General features: G+C 32.8%; 1 protein-coding gene across 2 annotated transcripts; it reads left to right on the forward strand.

Annotated features, from left to right (window-relative positions):
• Positions 1-9,911: 9,911 nt before the first annotated feature.
• On the forward strand, positions 9,912-20,788 carry LOC110700128. Of its 2 annotated transcripts, none has more exons than XM_021877618.1 (13): positions 9,912-10,245; positions 10,642-11,057; positions 13,235-13,560; positions 13,662-13,754; positions 13,851-13,941; positions 16,907-16,976; positions 17,874-17,944; positions 18,052-18,121; positions 18,396-18,511; positions 19,109-19,225; positions 19,712-19,788; positions 19,917-19,961; positions 20,099-20,788. In XM_021877618.1, exons 2-13 carry the CDS (start codon positions 10,731-10,733, stop codon positions 20,481-20,483), a joined length of 1,788 nt encoding a protein of 595 aa, XP_021733310.1. In that variant the 5' UTR covers positions 9,912-10,245; positions 10,642-10,730; the 3' UTR covers positions 20,484-20,788. The 2 variants fall into 2 exon arrangements, with proteins under 2 accessions (XP_021733310.1, XP_021733309.1); XM_021877617.1 differs by having other exon boundaries at positions 9,914-10,245; positions 10,645-11,057.
• Positions 20,789-23,060: the final 2,272 nt, after the last annotated feature.

The raw sequence follows: 23,060 nt of genomic DNA on the forward strand, positions 1-23,060 counted from the left end.
TCCGCTGCAAGTCTCTATAAGACTTATGTAATCACGTGGCGGTAATATCCCCAAGTTACTCCCCTAAATCTGTATTATGATTATTATTATTGGAGAGTAATTTGGGGGTGTTACAGTTGTAATTTGGTAGAGTATGCATTGATCAAATTTAAAACTCATTTTATTAAATCCCATACTTAAAATAATTTGACCCCAAATTACATATTTATAAGCAAATAAATAATTTATGAAATACATTAAAAATACAGGGTATTACAGATTTTAGGTGGGTTAGGACAAAAAATTTTGGTCCGAAATTATTATTTTTTGGCGGGTCATGGATAATATATGTTAAGAATTTTAATTAATTTTTTTGGCTTGACTCGAAATGTCCGCTAGGCTCGGTCCAATTTTACGAGTTTTGGACAACATTTTCAACCCGAACCTTGACTTGACTCAACCTCATCCAACATAGTTAACACTCCTTCGGCTCGCCCAAGATCATCTCTAGTTATTAACTAAAATCTATCTATACTTAATATTTAAAAACACAAACCAAACTTACCAAAATTGCCACATGTTCTCTTTCCCTTTTACCTTTCTTTATAATCATTCTCTTTCCTTAACCCCTTTCCTTATGTTTTCAAAGAACTTCTCTTCATCTCCCCCTTAATTTCTCAATAACTCTTTATATTTTGTAACCTCTATTTTAATTCAACAAACTAGATTAGGTCCCGTGTCATGCATGGTAATTTCACTACTATTATTTTATAATTCAACACAAAATTTTTTAACAAATAAAAATAAAATCTTTTATATATTGCATGTGGACAAAATATAATCACAGTATTTTTTTATGTATATTATGAAATGAAACATGAAATATAATGAAAGAGTGAATTAGATAAATAAGTATTTTAAGAGAGTGAGGGATACTTCAAGTGGTTAGAGCTTCTCTCCCAATTTTAAGAGATTATGGGATTGATTATAAAAATTAGATTGTAACATAAATAATTACTATGTATTTAACACAATTTGGGATAGTAAAACATATATAAATTGTCGTGCTTTTGATACATAACTACATAAATAACTAAAATTAAAAAATCAAAGAAGAACAATATGATAAAAAAAAATGCTATTAGTAAGCCGATTATTCCTAATAAGAAAAACATTTTTAAATTTTTAAATAGAGAATATAGGAATAAAAAATATTTTTATTATAATAGTAATATAGAATGAATTAATTATTTCAAAAACACATCATTTATATGTGTATATAATATATATATATATATTTATATATATATATTATATATATATATTTCAAGGTATGTATGTATGTATTTATGTATACGCGAACCCCAACTTATGTGAGAACAAATCTAGACCTTCGAATTAAGGTCATCTGACGGCTCTTATTCAATACGCCTCATTAAGGGTAAATGTGTAATTTTACAGCTTGAATGACTACCCCCAATCTTCTCAAGTTTTCATTTTCACTCTCTCTCTCTTTATTACATTTTCTCTCTCCTCCTTCACATTCTCTCTCTTCTTGCGAATTCATTTTTGGTACTGCATCGATCTTGCTTCTTCGCTCTTCATACACTTGATTCTGGACAATTAAGGTATTTGAGTTTTCTTTATTTAATTATTGATTTTTTTTATTTTGTTGCAATTATGGTTTTTTCTTTGTTTTTACAAGACTTACAATTTGCGATTTTGTAGTTCGCTTTTTGTTTTTTTGATCAATTATGGTTTCATTAATTATTGTTTGTGATTTTGTTTTATTTCAATTGATTTTTTTCTTGAATTGCTTTTTTCTCTCTTTGTTTTTAAATCACGAATTTCAATTTCACTAGTTTATCATTAAATGTTTTTTGTTAATTTTGTTCTTTATAGTGTAATTCGAATTTTTATATATAATTTCTGAGGTTATGAATGGTTATAGAGAATGATTTTGTCAATTTTGGTACTTGCATTTCACTAATTTGTGCTTAAATTTTGATGCACACTAACTGTTTGACAATATTCCCCAATGAATCCTATAATTTTGTCAATTTCAAATGTAGTACATATTTAATTGATGATCTTCTTATTTGGCAAAGAGCTGTAGAACTATATTGAATCATGTACCTGATAATGTAATCATAAAGGTAATATGTGTGAATTAAAGTCTTTCATATTGTTTTTATCATCTTTTAACCATAATTTTAAGCATATGAAAGTAGATAAAAATATGATAAAAGTAAATCAATCAGGCTCTTAAGTATCTTTCGTACTTGTAAAATTTTAGACTTGCAAGGGTTTGGTAGTTAAATTAAACCATACCATAATAATTGGCTTCAGCTTGAGTATTAATAACCTTTACTTGTACAATTTAGCTTGAGGGTATATATAGCTTTGGGTCTTCACAATTTAGTGTGGACGCAAGTTGTACATAATAAGCCTCTAACTGCACTGAATATAAGTGAGAGATAAAACTAGTAGTATTGTTTAATGAAGTTACTGATGGTAATGCTGCTGCTGCTGATGTAGCTTCGAAGGAGCAACAACAATTGTAAAAGTAGAGTTGCTGAAATGGTTAATAGTGAACAGGAAAGAAGGTGAAGTTGATTTCGATATTCAGAGGATGAGACTGTTAATAGGCATAATAATAATAAGCATAAAAATTGATTTTGATATTCAGAGGATGAGACTGTTAATATTCTATGAAGTATCCTCATGCCAGCAACAATTTGTGGGCTTGCATACTTTTGTTTGGCACCACTCTGGGCCTCTGGCACATGATTTCCATTAATAATACTCTTACAAATTGGGGCTAGACAACATATGCTTAATGAGGGCAGATGACATTCTCTTTCTTTCTAATGTGGAGGATCATACTTAATAATAAAAACTTGTCTCACTGCCAATGTACAAAGAGGCATGCTTGAGGTGCTAAGGCACTGAACACATTTATAGATTATAATGGTTGTAATTTTTCCACGGTCAGACCTTTTATACATTGAGAGAAGATCAGTGGGAGAAAATTTATAGAGACTATATGTAGTGGTTTTATTAATTTTTCTTTACATTTTGGTAGAGACAAGCCTCTCAAAAAACGTCTTCTATCCTGTATCTTTTGTAATTTTTGTATTCTAGGAATTAGAGGTTCTCTCCTCCCCCCCCCCCCCCACCCACCCACACACATCCACTTACCCCACAACCCCTTTTACCACCTTTCACCTTTTATTCCTATGTATGTGTATTATCTTGTAGATATGTCTTTTCACTAATGTTAATGCTTGAATAAAAGATGAATATAAGGAAATAGAAAAGAAGACATGGAAAGAATGGTACAGGGTTTTCTTTAAAGTAATTAGGAGTATAGGGAGGAAGATATTGATCTCAAGTAATCCTGTCCCTAAAGTAGGCATATGTCATGCACCGTGGAGTTTTCAGTTTCAGGTTTTCAAACACCAAACCTTGTATTAGTATCCTTCTCAATCCTCATCTAAATTTTCTTATGAAGTCTTCTATATGTTTTGTATATGGCTTTCAATTTTGCAATATTATGACTTTTATGAGTGCAGAGTGCTATTTGTGATATCTTAAATTTTGATGTAGCAAATTCTGTTGACTATATCTAGTTTCTGGACATTATCATAATCAGTTTCAATTATTTGATTATTTGACAAATGAGCAAACAAATGGTTGCTCATCTCACAAATGAGCAAATAAATGCTTCTTGATTAAAGATATGTTTGCTCATTTGACAAATGAGCAACTAACTATTTGCTCATTTGACAAATGAGCAACTAAGTTTTTGCTCATTTGTTAAATTAGCAACTAAGTATTTGCTCATTTGTCTAAGTATTTGCTCATTTGACAAATGAGCAACTATCTATTTGCTCATTTGTTAAATGAGCAAAAAAGTGATTGCTCATTTCCCGAATTAAATGATAAAAAAAAATGTTTGCTTATTTTACAAATGAGTAACTAATTATTTGATTATTTGACAAATGAGAAAACTAATGGTTGCTCAATTTACAAAAATTTACAGGTTATAGATTTGCAAAATAATTCTTTGCTCATTTGTCAAATGAAGAATTACTTTTTGCTCATTTGTCAAATGAGCAATTAATTTTTGCTCATTTGTCAAATGAGCAAAAAAATTCAATGCTCCTTTGTCAAATGAGCAAACTATTTAATGCTCATTTGTCAAATGAACAAATGATTCTTGCTCATTTTGTCAAATTAATGCTCATTTGTGAGTGTGTTTGAATTTTTAAATACGTTAGTCTACTAGCTCAAGGGTAGAGCACTGTGCAAATGCACAAAAGATGTGGGTTCGAATCCCATGTAGGTTCATTTATGTAATGTGGAGACACAAGTTTGTATGAGAGTTTAATTGTAACAAAGTTTATATAGTTGTAAATCATTTCAAATCATTTTTTTTGCTCATATAATTTAGTACGGATTTGATTTTTCTTTTTTAATTAATTTTGTATATAGAGATAACCTATGTAGAAATTGAACCTACATCCTCTCTGCATTTGCATAGTGCTCTACCATTTGAGCTAATAGGTTTATCATATATTTTAAATCATTTTCTATGTTATAAATTTTTAATCAGCTCATTTGATAAATCAACAAAGAATTGTTTCCTCATTTGATAAAATGAACAAAGAATTATTTGCTCATTTGACAAATGAGCAACTATCCATATGATATCCATAAGACTATGATGCCAAATTAGCATAGGCCATATACATACTCCAACTAGACATTAACTGAATGAGAGCCAGGAAAATTAAAACCAACTAGGTGTTTGTTCTTGTAGTTGTAACTGGTGTTTGCCCCTTAGCTGGATTTTGGCAGGCATAAAGCGCAACTCGTTGGCGATTTCTGTAAAGTTCGGCCTCTGTAGTGGGTCTACAGCCCAGCATCTCTCCATCAGTGATCTCCACTCTGGGTCACAATTCACGGGAACAAGTGGTCTCAAGGTGTTGCTCATTTGATAAATGAGCAAATAATTGTTTGCTCATTTGATAAATGAGCAAATAATTGTTTGCTCATTTGATAAATGAGCAAATAATTGTTACTCATTTGATAAATGAGCAAAAAATTGTTTGCACATTTGATAAAAGAGCAAGAAATTGTTTGCTCATTTGATAAATGAGCAAAGAATTGTTGCTCATTTGATACATGCACAAAGAATCGTTGCTCATAACATATTATCAAAACAAGCAGCGAAGTACTTGTGAGTTTTGGACAAGAACATATTATCAAAGAAAAACTTTCACATTGATTTCAGAACAAAATTAAGCAAAAGCCTCCTCCAATACAAGATAGATATGCCAGCTGCAAGTACTTGTGAGTTTTGGACAATAACATCAATTGCGGCAAGATATGGAGCTACAGTCAGGGTCTTATTAATGAAGTGAACACGACTCTGAATCTTTTTCTCTGTAACAAAACTGCGAGCTCTGTTTCAAATTTAGTTTGTGCACTTATATCACTTCCTACTACTACTGCGTGAACAGGAGGCACCTGCAACTTATTTTCTTTAATAATCTGCAGGCTTTCCTGGAATGCATGCAGAAATAGATCCTGACCTTTTCCCCGAGATACACCTGCAGGCACAAAAAGGGCACTGTTCGTAGACCAATTTACCTTAGATAACAGTCGCGTTGAACAAAAAGAAGCATACACTCTTCCTAAATCAAGACAACACCTAAGCACTTCAAGAGAGCTCCTTGCCTTTTATATTGACTTTCATTCTAAACGTCTCAACAGTTGCTATTATATAGCTAGTTCATGCAGATAACAGAAGAGCATGAAAAAAAAAAGAGGGAAACCTAGTCACATATTATCAAAGAATTATTTGCTCATTTGATAAAAGAGCAAGAAATTGTTTGCTCATTTGATAAATGAGCAAAGAATTGTTGCTCATTTGATACATGACAAAGAATCGTTGCTCATCACATATTATCAAAACAAGCAGCGAAAGAAACTTATACATCACATATTAGCACTCATTTTACATGGAAAACATCTAATTCTACCAACTACATTCTCCTTAAGCCGAGTAATCATTTGATCAGCATTAATAGTTCCTTGTTCAATTCCATGTGATATCATTCCTCAAACGACAAAAGCAATATTGGGCTTCATCTAGACAGCTAAAGCCGCAAAGACAACCTGTTTCTGAAATTTAGTCGAATTCTGGGCTCTTTGAATATAACTCAAAATGCTACAATAGCTCCCAATAGGAGCAAAGTTATTAAGCCAATTATAAATCTGCTTCAAAAAAGGCATTACTAACCAAAAACACACCTACCATCATCACACATAACCAATTTCTACAATCTGACCCGAGTCTTGAGTCTCATACACATTGCTAACCAAAAACAGAATATGTGCTTAGGCACTGATAATCTATTCCACACAAACTTAGCCCAGTTTACTCAATTCAACCCTCCAAACAACCTGAATCAGCCACCTCCATCTCACACGAACCAACAAATCATACAACAATACATATAAATTTAGAACATAAGCATAAATATTAATTCAAAGCATGTCAAGCAAACAACAAATATTAATTCGAATAGATACAACACAACGAGACTAGTATACAAAATATTAGTAGAAAATCGCCCAAAAAATCATCAAAATCTTTGAAAATATTGGAGTATAAGTTACCGTTGCATTTCAAAACAAATTTCTATACGAATTAATTGTTCTTCGCCAACCTCCATTCAAAATTTTCTTCAATTTGTTCTTCTGCCAAATTAGGGTTCATATTTGCAAAAATTCTAATTAAATTGCCCAATTTAACTTATTTTATATAAGTTTATGTATAAAATTTGTTGAATTTGAGCAAAAATCAAAAGGAATCGATGTGATTTGCTTTGATTTGGAGCAGTTACAATGGATTTTAGTGAAAATTTGGTGGTTTTAAGAGAGAAGATGAAGGAAATTGTGAAACGTGTTTGATGAGAGAGAAAATCAGATATTTTGGGTAAAATATGAAGTTGGGCAGCTTCATTATTTACAGTAATGCCATTACTTGTTCTCCGTTGATCTTAACCGTCTACTTTAATCTAATCATACGACTTAGATTTGTTCTCGTATATTAGAAGTGTTCTCTTATATATATATATATATATATATATATATATATATATATATATATATATATATATATATATATATATATATATTGAAGAAATGAAGTATTGTCTAACTTGTCTTATTTATGAGGATTAGGGAATCGTATATATTGATCTGTATGATACCTAAAAAGTAATAGATATTAGAATAGTATTCTATGGAAATTATGTGAATCACAAATTATTCTTTTAGGTAACTGAATCACAATTAAATGATTTGGTGAATAAATATTATTTAGGAAATTAAATAAAAAATAAAGTATATTTTACATTAAGTAGTTGATGTCGTCGTCAAAAAAAATGATTTTAGAGGGAAAAAACAACACCAGGAAGTGACACGTGTCATTCTTGGTGTCTGTTTTAGTATTATGTTATTATTAATGATTGAATTTCCTCAACCTTCTCCTCTTCTCCCTCCATCTTCTGATTTAATTTATTCATCACATTCGTCATTCAATTCAATGACCCCTTATCTTCCCCAATCTCTTTCCTAATGTATATACAAATTTCCACTAAAGCTTTTTCACATCATCTAAGTTCCAAAAATGTTAAAAATTAGATAAATATCTCTCAAAATTCTATGTAAAATTTCTACAACAATGAAGATGATGATTGAAATGGAAAAAAATGAGGCGGGAAAGAAGGAAGACTTGAATTTGACAAGAAAAATGAAGAGTTTCGTGCAAGAATATTATGGGAATTCCGTAGGATGACATTGCTTGCATGTCATAGGGCCTTTATTTTCAAGATATTAACTTATCAAGTGCACTATAAGAGAAATATATTTGTAAAGAGGAATTTCATAACTTCATATTTGATGTAAAAATGTAAAATTATAGCAAGGATTTTGTATTTAGTTTTTTTTTACAGAAATTGTTGATTAACTATCATGCAACTAGAGATTTGATTTTACAATTTTAAGCCATTTTTTCTACAATTATACTACTAAATGTTTTAACATGTCAAAAGACGATGAAATGAATTTATTCAAGTAATTTGTAAAGTTTTAAATAAAACCAATAACTTAAGCACAACTCGTGCGTAGAACGGGTCCAAAAGTTAGTTCACATAAAAAATCACAACCAACACATGGTATAACACGTTAATGTGTGTTAGGGTGTGGACCTAGATTAGGTCATGCTATTAAAAAAAAGGCACAAGGTGACAAAACACATTAAAATAAGTAAAATTTGGCTTTAAACACATATGCATGACATGACATGACATGGCATGGTGACACGTGGACTTAGGCAGTGTCTGATCCATCCTTTTGGAAAAATTCGAAAACTTTTTCCTTAATAAGACCCCTCTCCAGCGGACTTTCATTAACAGACAGGTACGTAGAAGAGGACTCTGGAAGGAAGGTGTAATGGTAGGTGCCTGATTTTTGAGTTTAAATAGGTATACTAGAGAGATTGGTGGAGCTAAAGGCCAGGGTAAGCAAGCGGATCCAGGCCCACTCTACCAAAGGTAGAACTTTTTGTCCACTAAAAAAGTGAACATTTAAGAGGATTCGAATTTACTAATCACAAGACATACACACTCAACACTCGACACACTGCACAACCATCTTTACCTAATAGCATGTAAGCTGTGATGAAATAGATTTGCGAGAATAAGGACTTGTGTTAAAAATATTTTTATGAAAGGTGTAGCCCATAGCCCATTACAATAATATCAAAAGCTATTATTGTCTAATTAAGTTTCACTTAATAAAATTGTTTTCATATATAAATAAAATCTTCTTTAATCTTTCATATATATAGCATAATAACTATTCAAATTGTGGGCACAAGGTGTAGGTTCCACATCCATGTAGTAGTCTCAGGGCCCTTAGTTGTTTAAATTTTTTTTTCCCCAAAAAGATGAATTAGGAGATCTCAATTAAAAGTCAAAAGCAATTTTATACAAGTAATTTCCTAATCTCATCTAAAATAAAATATATATGAGCTCTCAACTCCTAATGCAAATGTACTTTATCAATAGAGTTTGTCTAATATGTCAATTGTAAGACTAATTATAATTAATGTAAGACTATATTATTTTATTTAACTTGTTAGATTAGCACTTTATGTTTTATTAGTCATAATTGATTATCCCTTTTTTTTTTTTTTTTGTTGATGATAATTGGTCAATATTGGCATTATTGACATTAGCCTCCAAACATTAAACAACTCTACAAAAGTAAGCATTCTACATTTCTACATAAAGGTTAAACTAACCTTTTCATTGGGTGCATACACATACCATGATACCAATTTAAAAGGGCACCCTAACTTCTTAGAATGTGATAATCATTTGTTTAAACTATTGACCAATGATTGATATACAAGTCTTGTAAATAGGAAAAAAATTCACTATTCTGAACCACCACAAGTTTGTAAAGTATCATTTTTATTATTTAAATCATCTAAAAGTATTAATAAAAATCTAAGAAATTGGACTATTTTATTGATCCTCGATATCAACTAGGAGTTACTCCGCTGCAATACCATCATCATTCAATTAATATTCAAACCATTCAAAACTAATGCGAAAGTAATTAAATCTCATAAATTAAACTGTTTTATTAATTCACTATATCAACTAGGAGTTCTTCCGCCGATCAATACCATCATTATTCAAAACAATTGACATTCGGCTAAAAAGTAACCTTTTTTTAACAAATCAAGGAAATGCATTAATTCCTCTACACACCACCTCAATCTCCCATTCTCATTTGTGCAATTTGAAAACTAGAAATGAAAAAGTTAAGAACTTCTAATTTAGTACCCTTATTTGAAAATGAGAATGATTCCCAGTCAAAGCTGCTGTTATCTTCAGCAGACAAACTTTGACAATGCATTTCTTGTTTGATAAAAAATTATGCATGGTTGTTGAAACCTCTGACTTAGTTAAAACTTAGACACTGTTGTTTTGGCGCCTACTACTAGCTCTTTCAAGGTGGGATCTTTTGGGTCTACGAATAACCCTTTTTTTACGCTCTCCAATTTTCCTTTTGTTTGGGTTCTTTCCATTAAGAAAACTAACCAAATACTCCCTTATTCAAACACTTTATTCTCCTTTTTTTTCCCATCTGGGTACAGTGATTTCTCTGTAATTTGAGGTAATTTTTGCTCTTTTTGAATCTAGTGATTAATTTTGCATATGGGTTTTGCTTATTTGGATATTTGATGAAATAATGTTGATTTGTGTTCTTGAATTTATGTGGGTGCTTGTAATTTTATCTGGGTATTGAATAATTTGATCAGATTTTGCAAATTCTGAATCCCTAATTTACCTTTTCTTTGGTAGTTGATCTGCAGTTGGGATTTTTTTATATTTTTTTTCCCTGTGTTTGAGCTGATGTATGTTTGTAGTATGATGTTAACATGATTAAGTATCTTTTTTGTGTTTATGTAAAGCTGTAATTATGTTGATTGGGATTAGGTGATATGGGTTTCAGTAATTATGTTGGCACAGTGATTCTTTTGAGTTCATATGCTTTAATTGCTTTGTACAGCAGTCTGTTTATCTGGTTTGAGGAGTATGCTACAAGTTTAGGGTTGGAATTTTTGGGTTGGAGTGCCGGGCGTTTCGTGCTCGGATATTATGGGACAACTGTGTTCAAAGAGTTTAAGAAATGAGAAAGTGAATGTAGATGCTGATCCATGTGCAGTGGGTGGGGGTGTTCAGTCCAGTAATTTGTGGACTTCTAGACAAGCTGATTTGGGTGTAGAATCGAAGCGTGGAAGCTTGGAAAAGCAGTTTCGTGATCAAGATGATCAGCAACCTGATGAGCTCTACTCGAATCATGTTCGCTGCAATAATATAAGGGAGAGTGACCTTGATGATTATTACGATGGAATTCCTCGTGTTCCGACAGCGTTTTCACATAAGTCAAGATCAATGAGGTCTACTCAAGCTGCTGTTGCAAAGGTTTGTTGATTGCTCTTTGTGGCTCTCCATTTTCACCTGAACATGGCAAATAACCTGTTACTTAGGATTATAGTTTTTTTTATTGGTATGGATATACGATAGAGTAATTTGGTCAAAGTAATAAGATAAGGGATATCACATTTCTTGAATCAGTCTTTGAAGAGGAGTCTTAAAGTATATATTGATAATTTGCCTACATTTTTCCTTTGTCTTGAACTAATTGTCTCAAATTTACGTTTTGTGGTCTTTGAGGTATATTTTTCTTACCATTTTGTAAATTGAACAATTTGATAGCCGAAACTAAAATAAGTATGCTTCATATATCCTGAATGTAAACTATGACCACAATAAGAATAATTGCACATCTTAGATTGTTAAATTTCTTAAATTGCTTAAAGCTTACTAACTCTTGACTTTTGACTTTTCATTTGAGACATTCCATTCATGACTCTTGGAGTATGTTATAAGTTATCAACGCCCTGCCCTTTCTTCTTAAATAAAATAAGTTTAAAGGTTATAAATTTCAATAAGTTTTAGTTAGTTTATGACAGGGCTTATAAGTTCATTCCAACATAAAAAAAAAGGTTAAGATAGTTGCCAATAGGCTCAGATAAATCAAATTGAGGAGTTTCAGTTTAAAATAACATAGCCTAAGAGATGTTTTATGAGCTTTGACTTGAGAATTTCCATCTGAAAAATGAATTTTAGGCAGAGAGAGTATCTTCTCTTTAAATATACTTCGTATACGAAGTATATTGTGATTATTTTTCTATTTAGTTTTTATAAATCTTTGCACCTTGTTGGATGTGCTTTTACTTCATGCTAATTTCTTGGGCCTCTTTATTCTATTTTACTTTATGGCGGTTGGACCTTGAACGGGGATTTTTATTTATTCTATTTAAAGGGCGGGGATGGGGGGATGGGGGGGGGGGGGAACGAACATATATATATGAATATCCAAACTGATCTATGAATTAATTGAGGCTGAAGAGGAAGAAGACGCTTGCATCATTTTGTATGAATTTTTTTGGAGGTTTTAATGATGTATTTTTTCTGTGTGTGAATTTATTTGCAAATAGTATCATCTTCTCCATCACAAGTTTTTGCAGTATGTGTATGTGGAGGAATCAAATTATATACAACTAGTGCTTGCCCTGTTTAAAAATGTGGGAATTTTAGACTGTAATATATTTACATATGAACTATGGAGCTTTTAGGTAGAAAAGAAAAAGGTCCATTGACTTCTACCCTTGCTGCCTTGCATCAAATATTGAATTAATTGGTCATAGTAAGGGAAAAAAATGGCAACATTGAAAACATTTTAAATTGGCTTTTGGCTTTGCAAATTCACTTAATTATTAAAAAAATAAAACATACATCCTCTTCAATTTGAAGCAGAGAAGTGCATGCTAATTATCCAAAAAATATTTTGAAAAAAAAAATGCAAACTTGAAACTTCTGACTTAATTAACTGCAACAGAAATATGACAGTCCATGGAAAGTATATAAAAAAAAATCTAAAAGAGAAGCCAGATCCTTATAAATAGTACATACCTATGAGTTGGGAGAAGTGAATTGAGATACACAATGGATTTAGATGTCTTTAACTTTGATTGTGATATTGTAATGTGCAATGTCTCCTACATAGTATTTTGTCATTTGGACTATAATCCACACTCACATCTTCATTGGGCTAAATCAAGCTCATGTCAAAACAGAGTTTGACCACATACAAGCAACAAGCCAACAAGGTTCCATACTAAAACCAATTGGTAATAGGTGGAGTAGCCACTAGACTTATAAATTTATCTTTCTCCCTATTATTCTATGACGTGGAACAAGAGTCCTGACTCACATGTGGGTTATATTTTAGCAATATAATTTTGTTACTTATACTATGTTAAATTTATAAAAGCCTTCTGCAATAACCTTCTCTTTTACTACAATATCTTTTCCAATAGGTTAACTCTATTTCAGCTTGTTTAATTCTTATTTGGGTTGGAAAGGTTATAATCCTGATCTGCGTATGATTTGACATCTCTGCTTGGGGCTGTTTTAAATCTTTTGGTTTTTTAGCGCTTATTGATTGTTAGAGTTGTCTTTTGTTAATAGTTGTCAATATAATCTACAACTTGTTTCCTTACCTTAAACATTCTTTATAATCTTGTACATTTCAGGTGTCTGAAGTGAGCGTACGTTTAGGCAGGGCTGGCACCATGGGGCTTGAGAAGGCTGTCGAGGTCTTAGATGTGCTTGGTAGTAGTGTCACTGACTTGCACTCAAGAAGTGGATTTGCTTCGGGAGTTATATCAAGAGGAACTAAAATCTCTATTTTAGCTTTTGAAGTTGCGAATACCATCATGAAGGGTGCTTGTCTTATGCATTCCTTATCAGAGTCGCGTATTTGCCAGTTAAAAGAAGAAGTTCTTCCTTCAGAAGCTGTACAAAAATTAGTGTCCAAAGATATGGATGAACTCCTGAGTATTGTTGCTAGTGACAAGAGGTAGTAGTTATAATCTTAAATGATGCCTTTGCAATTGATTCATATTTCTGCCTTTCATTTTATATTCACTCTTTTGAACATATGTTGTTTAATTCTGATAGGGAAGAACTAGCTATATTTTCAGGAGAAGTCATCCGCTTTGGGAATCGCTGTAAAGACCCTCAATGGCATAACTTGGATCGTTACTTTTTGAAGTAATAGCAATAGCATGAACGTTAGTATTTCCTGTTAATAAATTTGTTACAATATGTTTCTCATGTTTGTTGTTTTATGCTCATTTTTAATCCCAGACAAAGCAGAGAAGTTGGCCCTCGTAAGCAACTGAAGGAGGATGCAGAGTCAGTGACGCAGCAATTGTTAATTTTGGTTCAGTATACCGCTGTAAGTACAGCATGCTTTTGGTATTTAATCTGGGAATTTATTGTTGTTTGGGAGCTTATAAAGAACCAAGTCGGCATAAAACATATTTTTGGTTAAAGATGCTGGACATGCTAAAAAGCTTTATGTGAGAAGAAACTGGAATGAATCTAATGCTTCATATCAGCTCCTTGACCTGCAGAATATTGAGAACTCCACTCTTTAAATAGTTGAGGCTTGTCTGTTTCCCCTACATTTCAAACTTAAATTAGTGAACATTTTACCTAGAGATGTCAGTGGGTAGTCGTGAGTCATATCAGGCCCATGTGCCTAGCAGGCTAGTTTTGCACCAGCCCATGTGCTAAAAAATTGTTAAAGTATTTGCCCCAAAAAAAAAAAAATTAACCTTGTATTTATTATTTTAACTAATTTAACTTAGTAGGTTTGACTTATTAAAGTATCTTTCGAATTACAAATAACAAGTAATTTGATTTTCTAAACTTTTGTTACAGTGACTTAATGTGATACTACTCTGTCATTGAAATAAGTAGGAAGTATTTGTAATAAAATAGAAGTATGATTGAAATACAGTAATAGAATTTAAGTAAATAATAAAATGTTAATGTAATTGAAAATGTAATTTCAATGAATGCCCATGGGCCATTTTTGTGCTCCCAGCCTCCCATTTGTGCCATTTTCTGAAAACCTCGGCTCAGGCACGGGCCACATCTTCAGGTCTTTTTTTTTGAGTTGTTCCTGGCTTGTGCATACACAATGCTTCATACAGGTCTGACTCCTGTCTATATCTAATTCTACCTATATGTCGAGAGAATAGAAATCTTACAAAACCATGCAATTATTCTTAAGTTGCTGAAGGATGTACTTAAATGCAGCACAACTACAGTTTGTTAAGTTTACCAAATTTCTTTTCAATTATTTTTTTTTCTTCTTTTATATTGATATTAGGAAAAATGGAAACTAATAATCCCACTTTTGACATTTCTGCTCAAAACAATCCCACCTTTTCGAAATCTAGAAATAATCCCACCTTTGACTCCCATCTGCTTAAAACAGTCCCTTAAACGGTTTGTGAAAATGATAACCTGTTTTAGAAGGTGACTTGCCATGTGTCACCTTCTGATTAGTCTTATTAAAAAAAAAAACAAAAACAAATTAATATAAAAAAAAAAAGGAAAAACAAAATTAATAATAAAAAAAAAAAACCCATCCACTTTCCCCTTCCCTTTTCCTGATCCCACCTGAAGTCTTGAACAGCCCCCATTGATGGCTACTCGGCCAAATTCAGCCCATACAAACACCTGAACCAGCCACCGCCCAAAACTTCGGCATCCCCGGCAATTGCCGCCTCCACATCCTCGATTTTTCCCCCACCCCATCTCCTACCTCTGTCTGCGAATTCACCTTCTTTGACACCGCCACTGAAATCTACGAGACATTGCCTGACCTGGGTTTAGAGCAGTGAATATCTCGAGTTTGAACTCGATTTTTTTTGGGTTCGGATTTTCAGGTGAGGGAGGTTTCTGGTTTTGTTAACGGTGGAGAGAGAGAGTGTGTAAGTGGATGTTTAGCGGCGGTTGTAGTGGTGGTGTTGAGGTCTTGGTTGGCGGTGGTGAGAGAAGTCAAGTGGTAAGAAGAGGAGAAAGAAAGAAGGTGGGAGAGTGGTCAGTAGTTGCAGGTGGTGGACTGGTGGAGGTTGGGTGGTGATGTGGTGGGGGGTGGTCGTTGTTATGGAAGACGGTGGTGAGGTAGGAGGAGAGCTTAAAGAAAAAAAAAATTTAAAAAATAAAATTAAAATTTAACCTGTTAAACAAGTTGTTGGTAAAAGGGATTGTTTTGAGCAGATGGGTATTAAAGGTGGGATTGTTTCCAAATTTCGAAAAGGTGGGATTGTTTTGAGCATAAATGGCAAAGGTGGGATTATTAGTTTTCATTTTTCCTTGATATTATACTAGGTACTACCGAAGAACTGCCACATTTTGGTTCTATCATCCAAAGATTGCCAACTTAGACTTTTTAATTATTGTAAAGATATTATATTTGCAATGTGAAGTACTTCATATAAAACAGCTAGATATGTAACCTTGGCGGATTACTTATCCTCCTAGAAAGGATACTCGGGACCATTTATTTGTTTAGAAATAATGATTGTTAACAACATGAAAAACAATACTCCCTGTTTCCCCATATAAAAGTCTTATAATTCATTTGCACATGTTTTTAGGAGAGCTAAAATTGTGGTGTTTGGTTGATTAAGAGTGAATGAAAACTAGTAGATATTTCCTCCATGGCTTTTAATTCACAACGTTTAGAATTTTACACTATTCACACATACTCTTTTAATCGTCTTATCCATTTGTATTCTTGGAAAAATATGGGCATGTGGGATCTTGTTTGATTCGTCTAGATATATATTTCCAAAGTTTCAACTTTTTTATAATTTCTACTAAAATAAAATTAAAGATATTAATGAAATATAATGTGCTTTGACAAGTGTGAAATTCCCAATGTTGCAATTAATAAAGGATGGAGAAAGTATACTTCTAAATTTTTTTGATGGGGGTGAGAGAAAGTGGGGAACCATTTACTTGGGAGAGAGAAACGAAGAATTAAAAAATGAAATAAAAACAATATTTGATTGAAATGGGACTTTATATAGACTATATATTTGGGTGAAATGAGACTTTTATTGGGGATGGTGAGAGTACCTAATCAAGTTGGAATAGAGGGAGTCAAAAGGAAAGTTTAAGGTGGTGTACACAAAATCAAGTTCGGGCGGAGGGAGTCAAATTGATATTTTAAGTGAAATCATCTAGTATCACAAAGCCTTGGCCCTTGGGTTTAGGGCATTGGTTTCGAGAGTGGATCGTTGGATCTTTGTGAAAAATTTTCATTTTCCGAACTTAATTTCTCAAGAAAGGTTATATATTTTCTTTTTTCTTACGCAAACCTTTTATGTTCTGGATTACAGGAGCTATACCATGAGTTGCATGCTTTGCATAGATTTGAGCAAGACTTCCAAGGGAAATGCAGGGTAGAGGGTAAGTGTGACCATCTTTTTCATTAAGCTAACATATCTTTATTATTTAAGCTTCTGTTTCCCATGTTATAATCATTTAGTAAAAAATCCAAACACATGATATGACTTTATTTTACATTTGACTGATGTTTTTTGAGATTTCTTTGATCTTGTTGATGCTGTGAATGTAAAATCGTCAATGAAAATGTAAAGCACTTAGATCTAGCTCATCTAGGCAACCTAGCTTATTCTAGGCCACTAATATTAGCATGCTCCTCAAGTGTGGGATAAAAATTATGGAATTCTTATGCTTTGCCGTAGGAAAATTACTATCTATGATATTGTCTCACAGTGCTGTAAGAATCTGTCCCTCAATTGGCCAGTTCTTTGGGTAGTTGATTGTTGTTACCCCTGAAAATTGTCTTGCATAAAATTAAAACTAGGTTGATATTAGTGAACTGGTGAGGATTTCTTTGAATTTGAAATTCTATTTGGAAATTTTTTCCTAAAAGAATGTTTGAAGTTGATTAACATATGATTTCAACACCTTTGGCATGTGTGTGTATAGGAGAAAGTCTCTTATCCTTTCTTTCGTGATTCATCATTTCTATTGCTCCCTCAATTGAACGTATAGTTCAAGATTCATGAACGTAGAAAATATATTCACAACTTTTGAACTATATGTTCATCTGGAGACTAGGATGTGAATCATGGTATCAAGTCCATAATATAATATTTGTTGTAACAGTCTTTTTATTTTAGCTCTGATTCTTTACTTATTCTTTACTTTCATAGCATTGAAGTTTACCTGAATTTCCAAAAAAAAAAAAAAATCTGATGGCTGTCAACATTGCCTTTACAATTTATGAAACTGCACTCTTCTTGCATATCTGACAAGCTTTGCAATTTTTGCATGAAGAACTTAAAAAGCAGAAGAAATTAGTCAAGAAATTAAAGAAAAGATCACTTTGGAGCAGAAGTTTGGAAGAGGTATCTTATCTGCTATAAATTGCAAAGATGTGAAAAAGTTGCTCTGTTGTTTCTGCAATCAGCGGATAGTTAGTACTGATTTCTAAGCTATACATGTGTTGTTGCAGATAATGGAGAAGCTCGTTGACGTTGTTCTTTTTCTGCACACGGAAATTCGTAATAACTTTGATAATGATGGTATGTTACATATAATATTGACCTATTGCTCTAATGTATAGATACCTCTCACCAAAAAAAAAAAAAAACCCTGATGTAAGACTGTAAGGGGTAAGATGGTGATAGGTGTTTGTAAAAGTGCAATTACATAGAAGTGGGTAGAAGCTGGACTGTTTTGACTGTGTACTGCTGGAAAGCACCTACAGATTATAGATAACTTAAGCTTGTAAGGATTCTTTATTTGAATATTTTTGATGACTTAACTATAATCTCTCATGTAATTATGCATTTCAAGGGCAACCTGAAGATGCTATAGAAAAAGTTGAAGATCCTGTAAGCAAATCCCAACGGCTCGGACCAGCTGGTCTTGCTCTGCATTATGCAAACATTATATTGCAAATTGATGGAATTGTGAGTCTTAAATCCATCTCTAGTATTCATTTACAGACTACATAGATATGAAGTGCTAAACAAGTACTCCTTTTATTAATAAAGTGCTTCATATATCTTTGTTTGAATTCTTTGAATTTACCTAAAATGATATTTGACTCTTTGGATTGGTAAAGAATGCATCCATATACAGGTATATTCCCCCCTTAGAATAATTGATTCATTAAGAAGAAAGAAAGAATCTTTTTCCTAAAGGACTAGGAGTCTAGAAATGCTGCTGTAATATGAGAAAGAAAGGTTAGAAAAATAATGAACAAATTGGTGCAAGAAAGCTCCCAATGGATAATTAATGTTTATAATTGGTTCCTTATAAGCTTCGCAATCGATTCTATAGTGATTGGCAACTAATGGAAGTAGAATATTTGTTATCTAAACCTTATCGAATAGCAGTGTCATCTTCTAATTTTTGAGAATAATCCATTATAATCCACTAAAAGGGCTGAGCACTACTGAGTACTGACCTCAGGTTCTTAAGGACAGACACCCTACAACATGTTCAATTCCTCCAAAATCATTCTGTGTTCTCTGAGAAATTTGAGTTTCTTATTATGTTCTCAGGTGGGTAGATCAAGTTCCATGCCTGCTAATGCTCGGGAATCGTTGTATCAAAGCCTCCCACCAAGTATAAAATCATCTTTGCGCTCCAAGCTGCAATCATTTCATGTCAAAGAAGAGGTTTTTTTTATTTAATTTAATTAATTTAGTTTATTTTAAATTTCATGTAATGAATCATCAACTGTTAATTTAAGTTTAATTTTACAATACTTAGCTTCTCTTTGACTATAAGCTATCTTCACGTAGGAATAACTTGTTACACAGGGTAGAATTATTCTTACAATGCTATGTACTTTGAAATTTCATAACATAAACTTATAACCCCTCTCTGCTACAGCTAATAAAAGGTGACCTGACTTGATAAGCCAACCCTAAGCTTATTCAAAAATAGCCAAAAAGATGACCCGACATGACAAGCCAAACTTGTAACATTTGCATACAATGTGAATATTGCTGAAATTTTGTTTCATAATTTTCCTGGCCTCTACAATTTGAATGGCAGATATTTACATGTTTAATATCTAATCCTTGAAGATAAATGATGCAATTTCGCAGTAATTTTTTTTTTGGTCATTGGTTGTATGACCCCATTTTTCTAATGTGCAGCTCAGTTTGCCAGATATTAAAGCTGAAATGGAGAAAACACTAGAGTGGCTTGTTCCAATTGCTTCCAGCACAGTCAAGTGAGATGATCTTTCTTCCAGTAGTTTACCTTTCTTTTGATAACTCTTTAGTCATAACTGTGTTAGTATTTGGCTTTATCCTTCTAACGCCTTTTTTCATTTTTTTTTTTTTACTTGATTTCAATCAGGTCCCATCATGGTTTTGGTTGGGTTGGTGAATGGGCAAATTCTGGGTAATCTGATTGCTTATTTTCTTTATTTTGATAGCTATTAATAGTATAGTCCACTTCTATCTTATTAGGAATTTTCTGTTCGCTTCTTAAAAGCTGTTACAAATCATTTAATAGATATTAGAAATATATATTTGCAGGTTTGAGGCAAGTGATACATCTGCAGAAAAAGCTGATGTAATCCGCATTGAGACACTGTATCATGCTGATAAAGTGAAGACAGAAGCTTACATTACTGATCAATTGGTTTGGCTTCATCATTTGGTTTCCCAATCAAGAATATCGAGCATAAATTTCAGTATCAAGTCAGTTTCAAAACCCCCTGTTCCTTTACCCCCACGAAGAAAGCAGGCCTCTGAAGTGACAACTTGCAATGAACTATCTAATGTACCAACAGCAGAAGAGCATCAAATATTGAACGTCAATGCAGTAGAGAATCAAAAACCCAAAATCAGCAAGAGTCTGGATCCTGATCCTGTTAATGGACAGGTGGATATAATCAACCAAGTGAATGTCAAAGGCTAAGTGAATTGATACACGTCGTTTTGATCTGGTTAACTGATTTACATAATGCAATTTGGTTCTGTAACTGATGACAAAATTCCTTATAGAGTTCACGCGTGGTTGAGGAGCTAGTATAGTTATAATATTGTATACTGTGTTTTTGAGAAGATGAAGCTAGTGGTAGTATTTATGGTCTTATATAGAGTACAAAGATGGTATTCATTTTCTTTGCTATCAGATGTAAAGTTGCATATCTTACACTACATTAGGAATGATAAATCAATTGAGTATCCCTGAAAGGTGCTCTTCGATTCCAAGTTCTCTAACTTGTTCTGATAGAGTATAAAATATATTCTTAAGCCTCAATCATCAGCTTAACCTTTTGATTGAGTTGGTCCATTAACATGACATCAGAGCCGGCGTGACACAAAGGTCACGGGTTCGAATCTCATCCACCCCTCTTTTCAAAGTAGAATACTTTGCGCTGGAGGCCCATGTTGCATCTACATTTCAAGCCCAAAGGGCTCTAGCATGAGGGGGTGTGATAGAGTATAAAACATATTCTTGGGTATGCTTTTGGTTGAATTGGTCCACTAACATGGTATTAGAGCCAACGTGACACAAAGCTAACGGGTTCGAATCTCATCCACCTTTCCTTTCAAAGTGGAATATTTCGCGCAGGGTATGCAGAAGACCCATGATGCATCCACATTTCAAGCCCAAAGGGCTCTTATGTGAAGGGGTGTGATAGAGTATAAAACATATTTTTAGGCCTCAACTATCAGATTAAACTTTTGGTTGAGTTGGTCTACTAACATGGTATCAGAGCCAGCGTGACACAAAAGTCAATCTCATCCACCCCTCCTTTTAAAGTGGAATATTTCGAGCAGGGTATGCGGGAGGCCCATGCTGCATCCACATTTCAAGCCCAAAGGGCTCTCATGTAAGGGGGCATGATAGAGTATAAAACATATTCTTGGGCCTCAACCATCAGCTTAAGCTTTTGGTTGAGTTGGTCTACTAACATGTTCCCTTTTTTAATAATTTTGCACCCTCAATCGTGATGTTGAATTCGATGAAAATGAATAAGGATTCATTGTATCAGCAACTAATGGAGATGAGGCAAGTTTTGATTGTTAGGGTTCAATTCGGTTTTTACTCATTTTATTGTTCATCAATTTCTACAAACTTGTTATGTGATTTTGTTTGTGTATTTGCATAAGGATATAGCTAATGGGCCATTGGCAGTGACCATGACTAAGTTTACTCGTTGATGCGTGAACTAGACGGCTTACAATTAAACTTTCAACAATCAAGTTGCTTTTTATTTATTTATTTATTTTTTTATTTTTTTATTTGAGGTTAAGTATATCTATACATGCATGGTCTCTTATGTAAAAATAAATAATATTATGGAAGGCAATAATTCGTTACATTTGCAAAATTTAAAAATAGAGTAAAACTTGCAACAATAATGTGTTCATATATATTTAGATAGTAAATCACAAAAAACAATGAAATTGTCACCCACCAAAAAAAATATTAGTAAGTAATTAATTCCTTAAGGATAAACTAGTTTTTCGCTCGTGAGGTAATTACACTACTAAAATCCGGGCAAATAACGACAGTTTTTCTATAACAGCTATCAAAATTTTCGTAATTTTTTAATTCTACGACGATTTTAGTGGTTGTCGTAATATTACAACGGTTTTTATAAATTGTCGTTGATTTACGACGGTTTTTGGCAATAAAACTGTCGTAATAGACATTAAAAATAATCATAAAAAAATTAAATATTTACGACAGCCATAAACTGTCGCAAATTGCGACGGTTTTGAAAACCACCGTAATTTGCGACAGTTTATGGCTGTTGCAGAGTTGTTTTTTTTTCTTATTTTTTTATTAGGGGTATTTAATACGGATTACCTAACATGCCCACAAACCCTAATGTTGATATTGCTGATGACAAAGAACAAGATCTGATCATACTTAGCCCGGTCTAATCCACCTCGATTTTGGGCGGGCTTTAGGCAGATTTTTTTAACCTTATAGTTTTCTTATTATGTTTGGGCGGGCTTTAGCCTTATTAATATTGCTGATGATTAAAAAAGTTCTCTTGATATGGTTAGCTATCGTGCGCGTTAGCCACCCTAGTTTCATATAAAAATATAAGGATAAGGAAATTTGAACACCCAACCTCTTATAATAAGAATGACTATTTAACCACCTAAACCAATTATCAACCATGTTATTAATATGTTAAAAAATTTATGTACGAGTAAGTGAAAACTATAAGGTTCAATTTGAAAAAAAAAAAAAAAATACTCATAGAATAAACTCAATATGTATTCTATGTAACAACCCCATACCTCTTGGGGACGAAACGCCTGTCAAAGTAAGGCATGGGTTACGCTTTTAAGACTATTGATATTCTATTTATGCACTTTCAATTATCACCAATACTTTGTTTTTATTTTACATCCAACTCAATTAGTTTTATTTATAACTGAAAGTGCCTGTATTGTATAATCAAAAGTTCTGAGTATCATTATAGAGTAGCAAGTATTAACACCAGTAATTAACTCTAAAGTGAATTTG

This window comes from Chenopodium quinoa, unplaced genomic scaffold (assembly GCF_001683475.1).
Source record: "Chenopodium quinoa cultivar QQ74 unplaced genomic scaffold, ASM168347v1, whole genome shotgun sequence".
NCBI classification, from domain to species: Eukaryota; Viridiplantae; Streptophyta; class Magnoliopsida; order Caryophyllales; family Amaranthaceae; genus Chenopodium; species Chenopodium quinoa.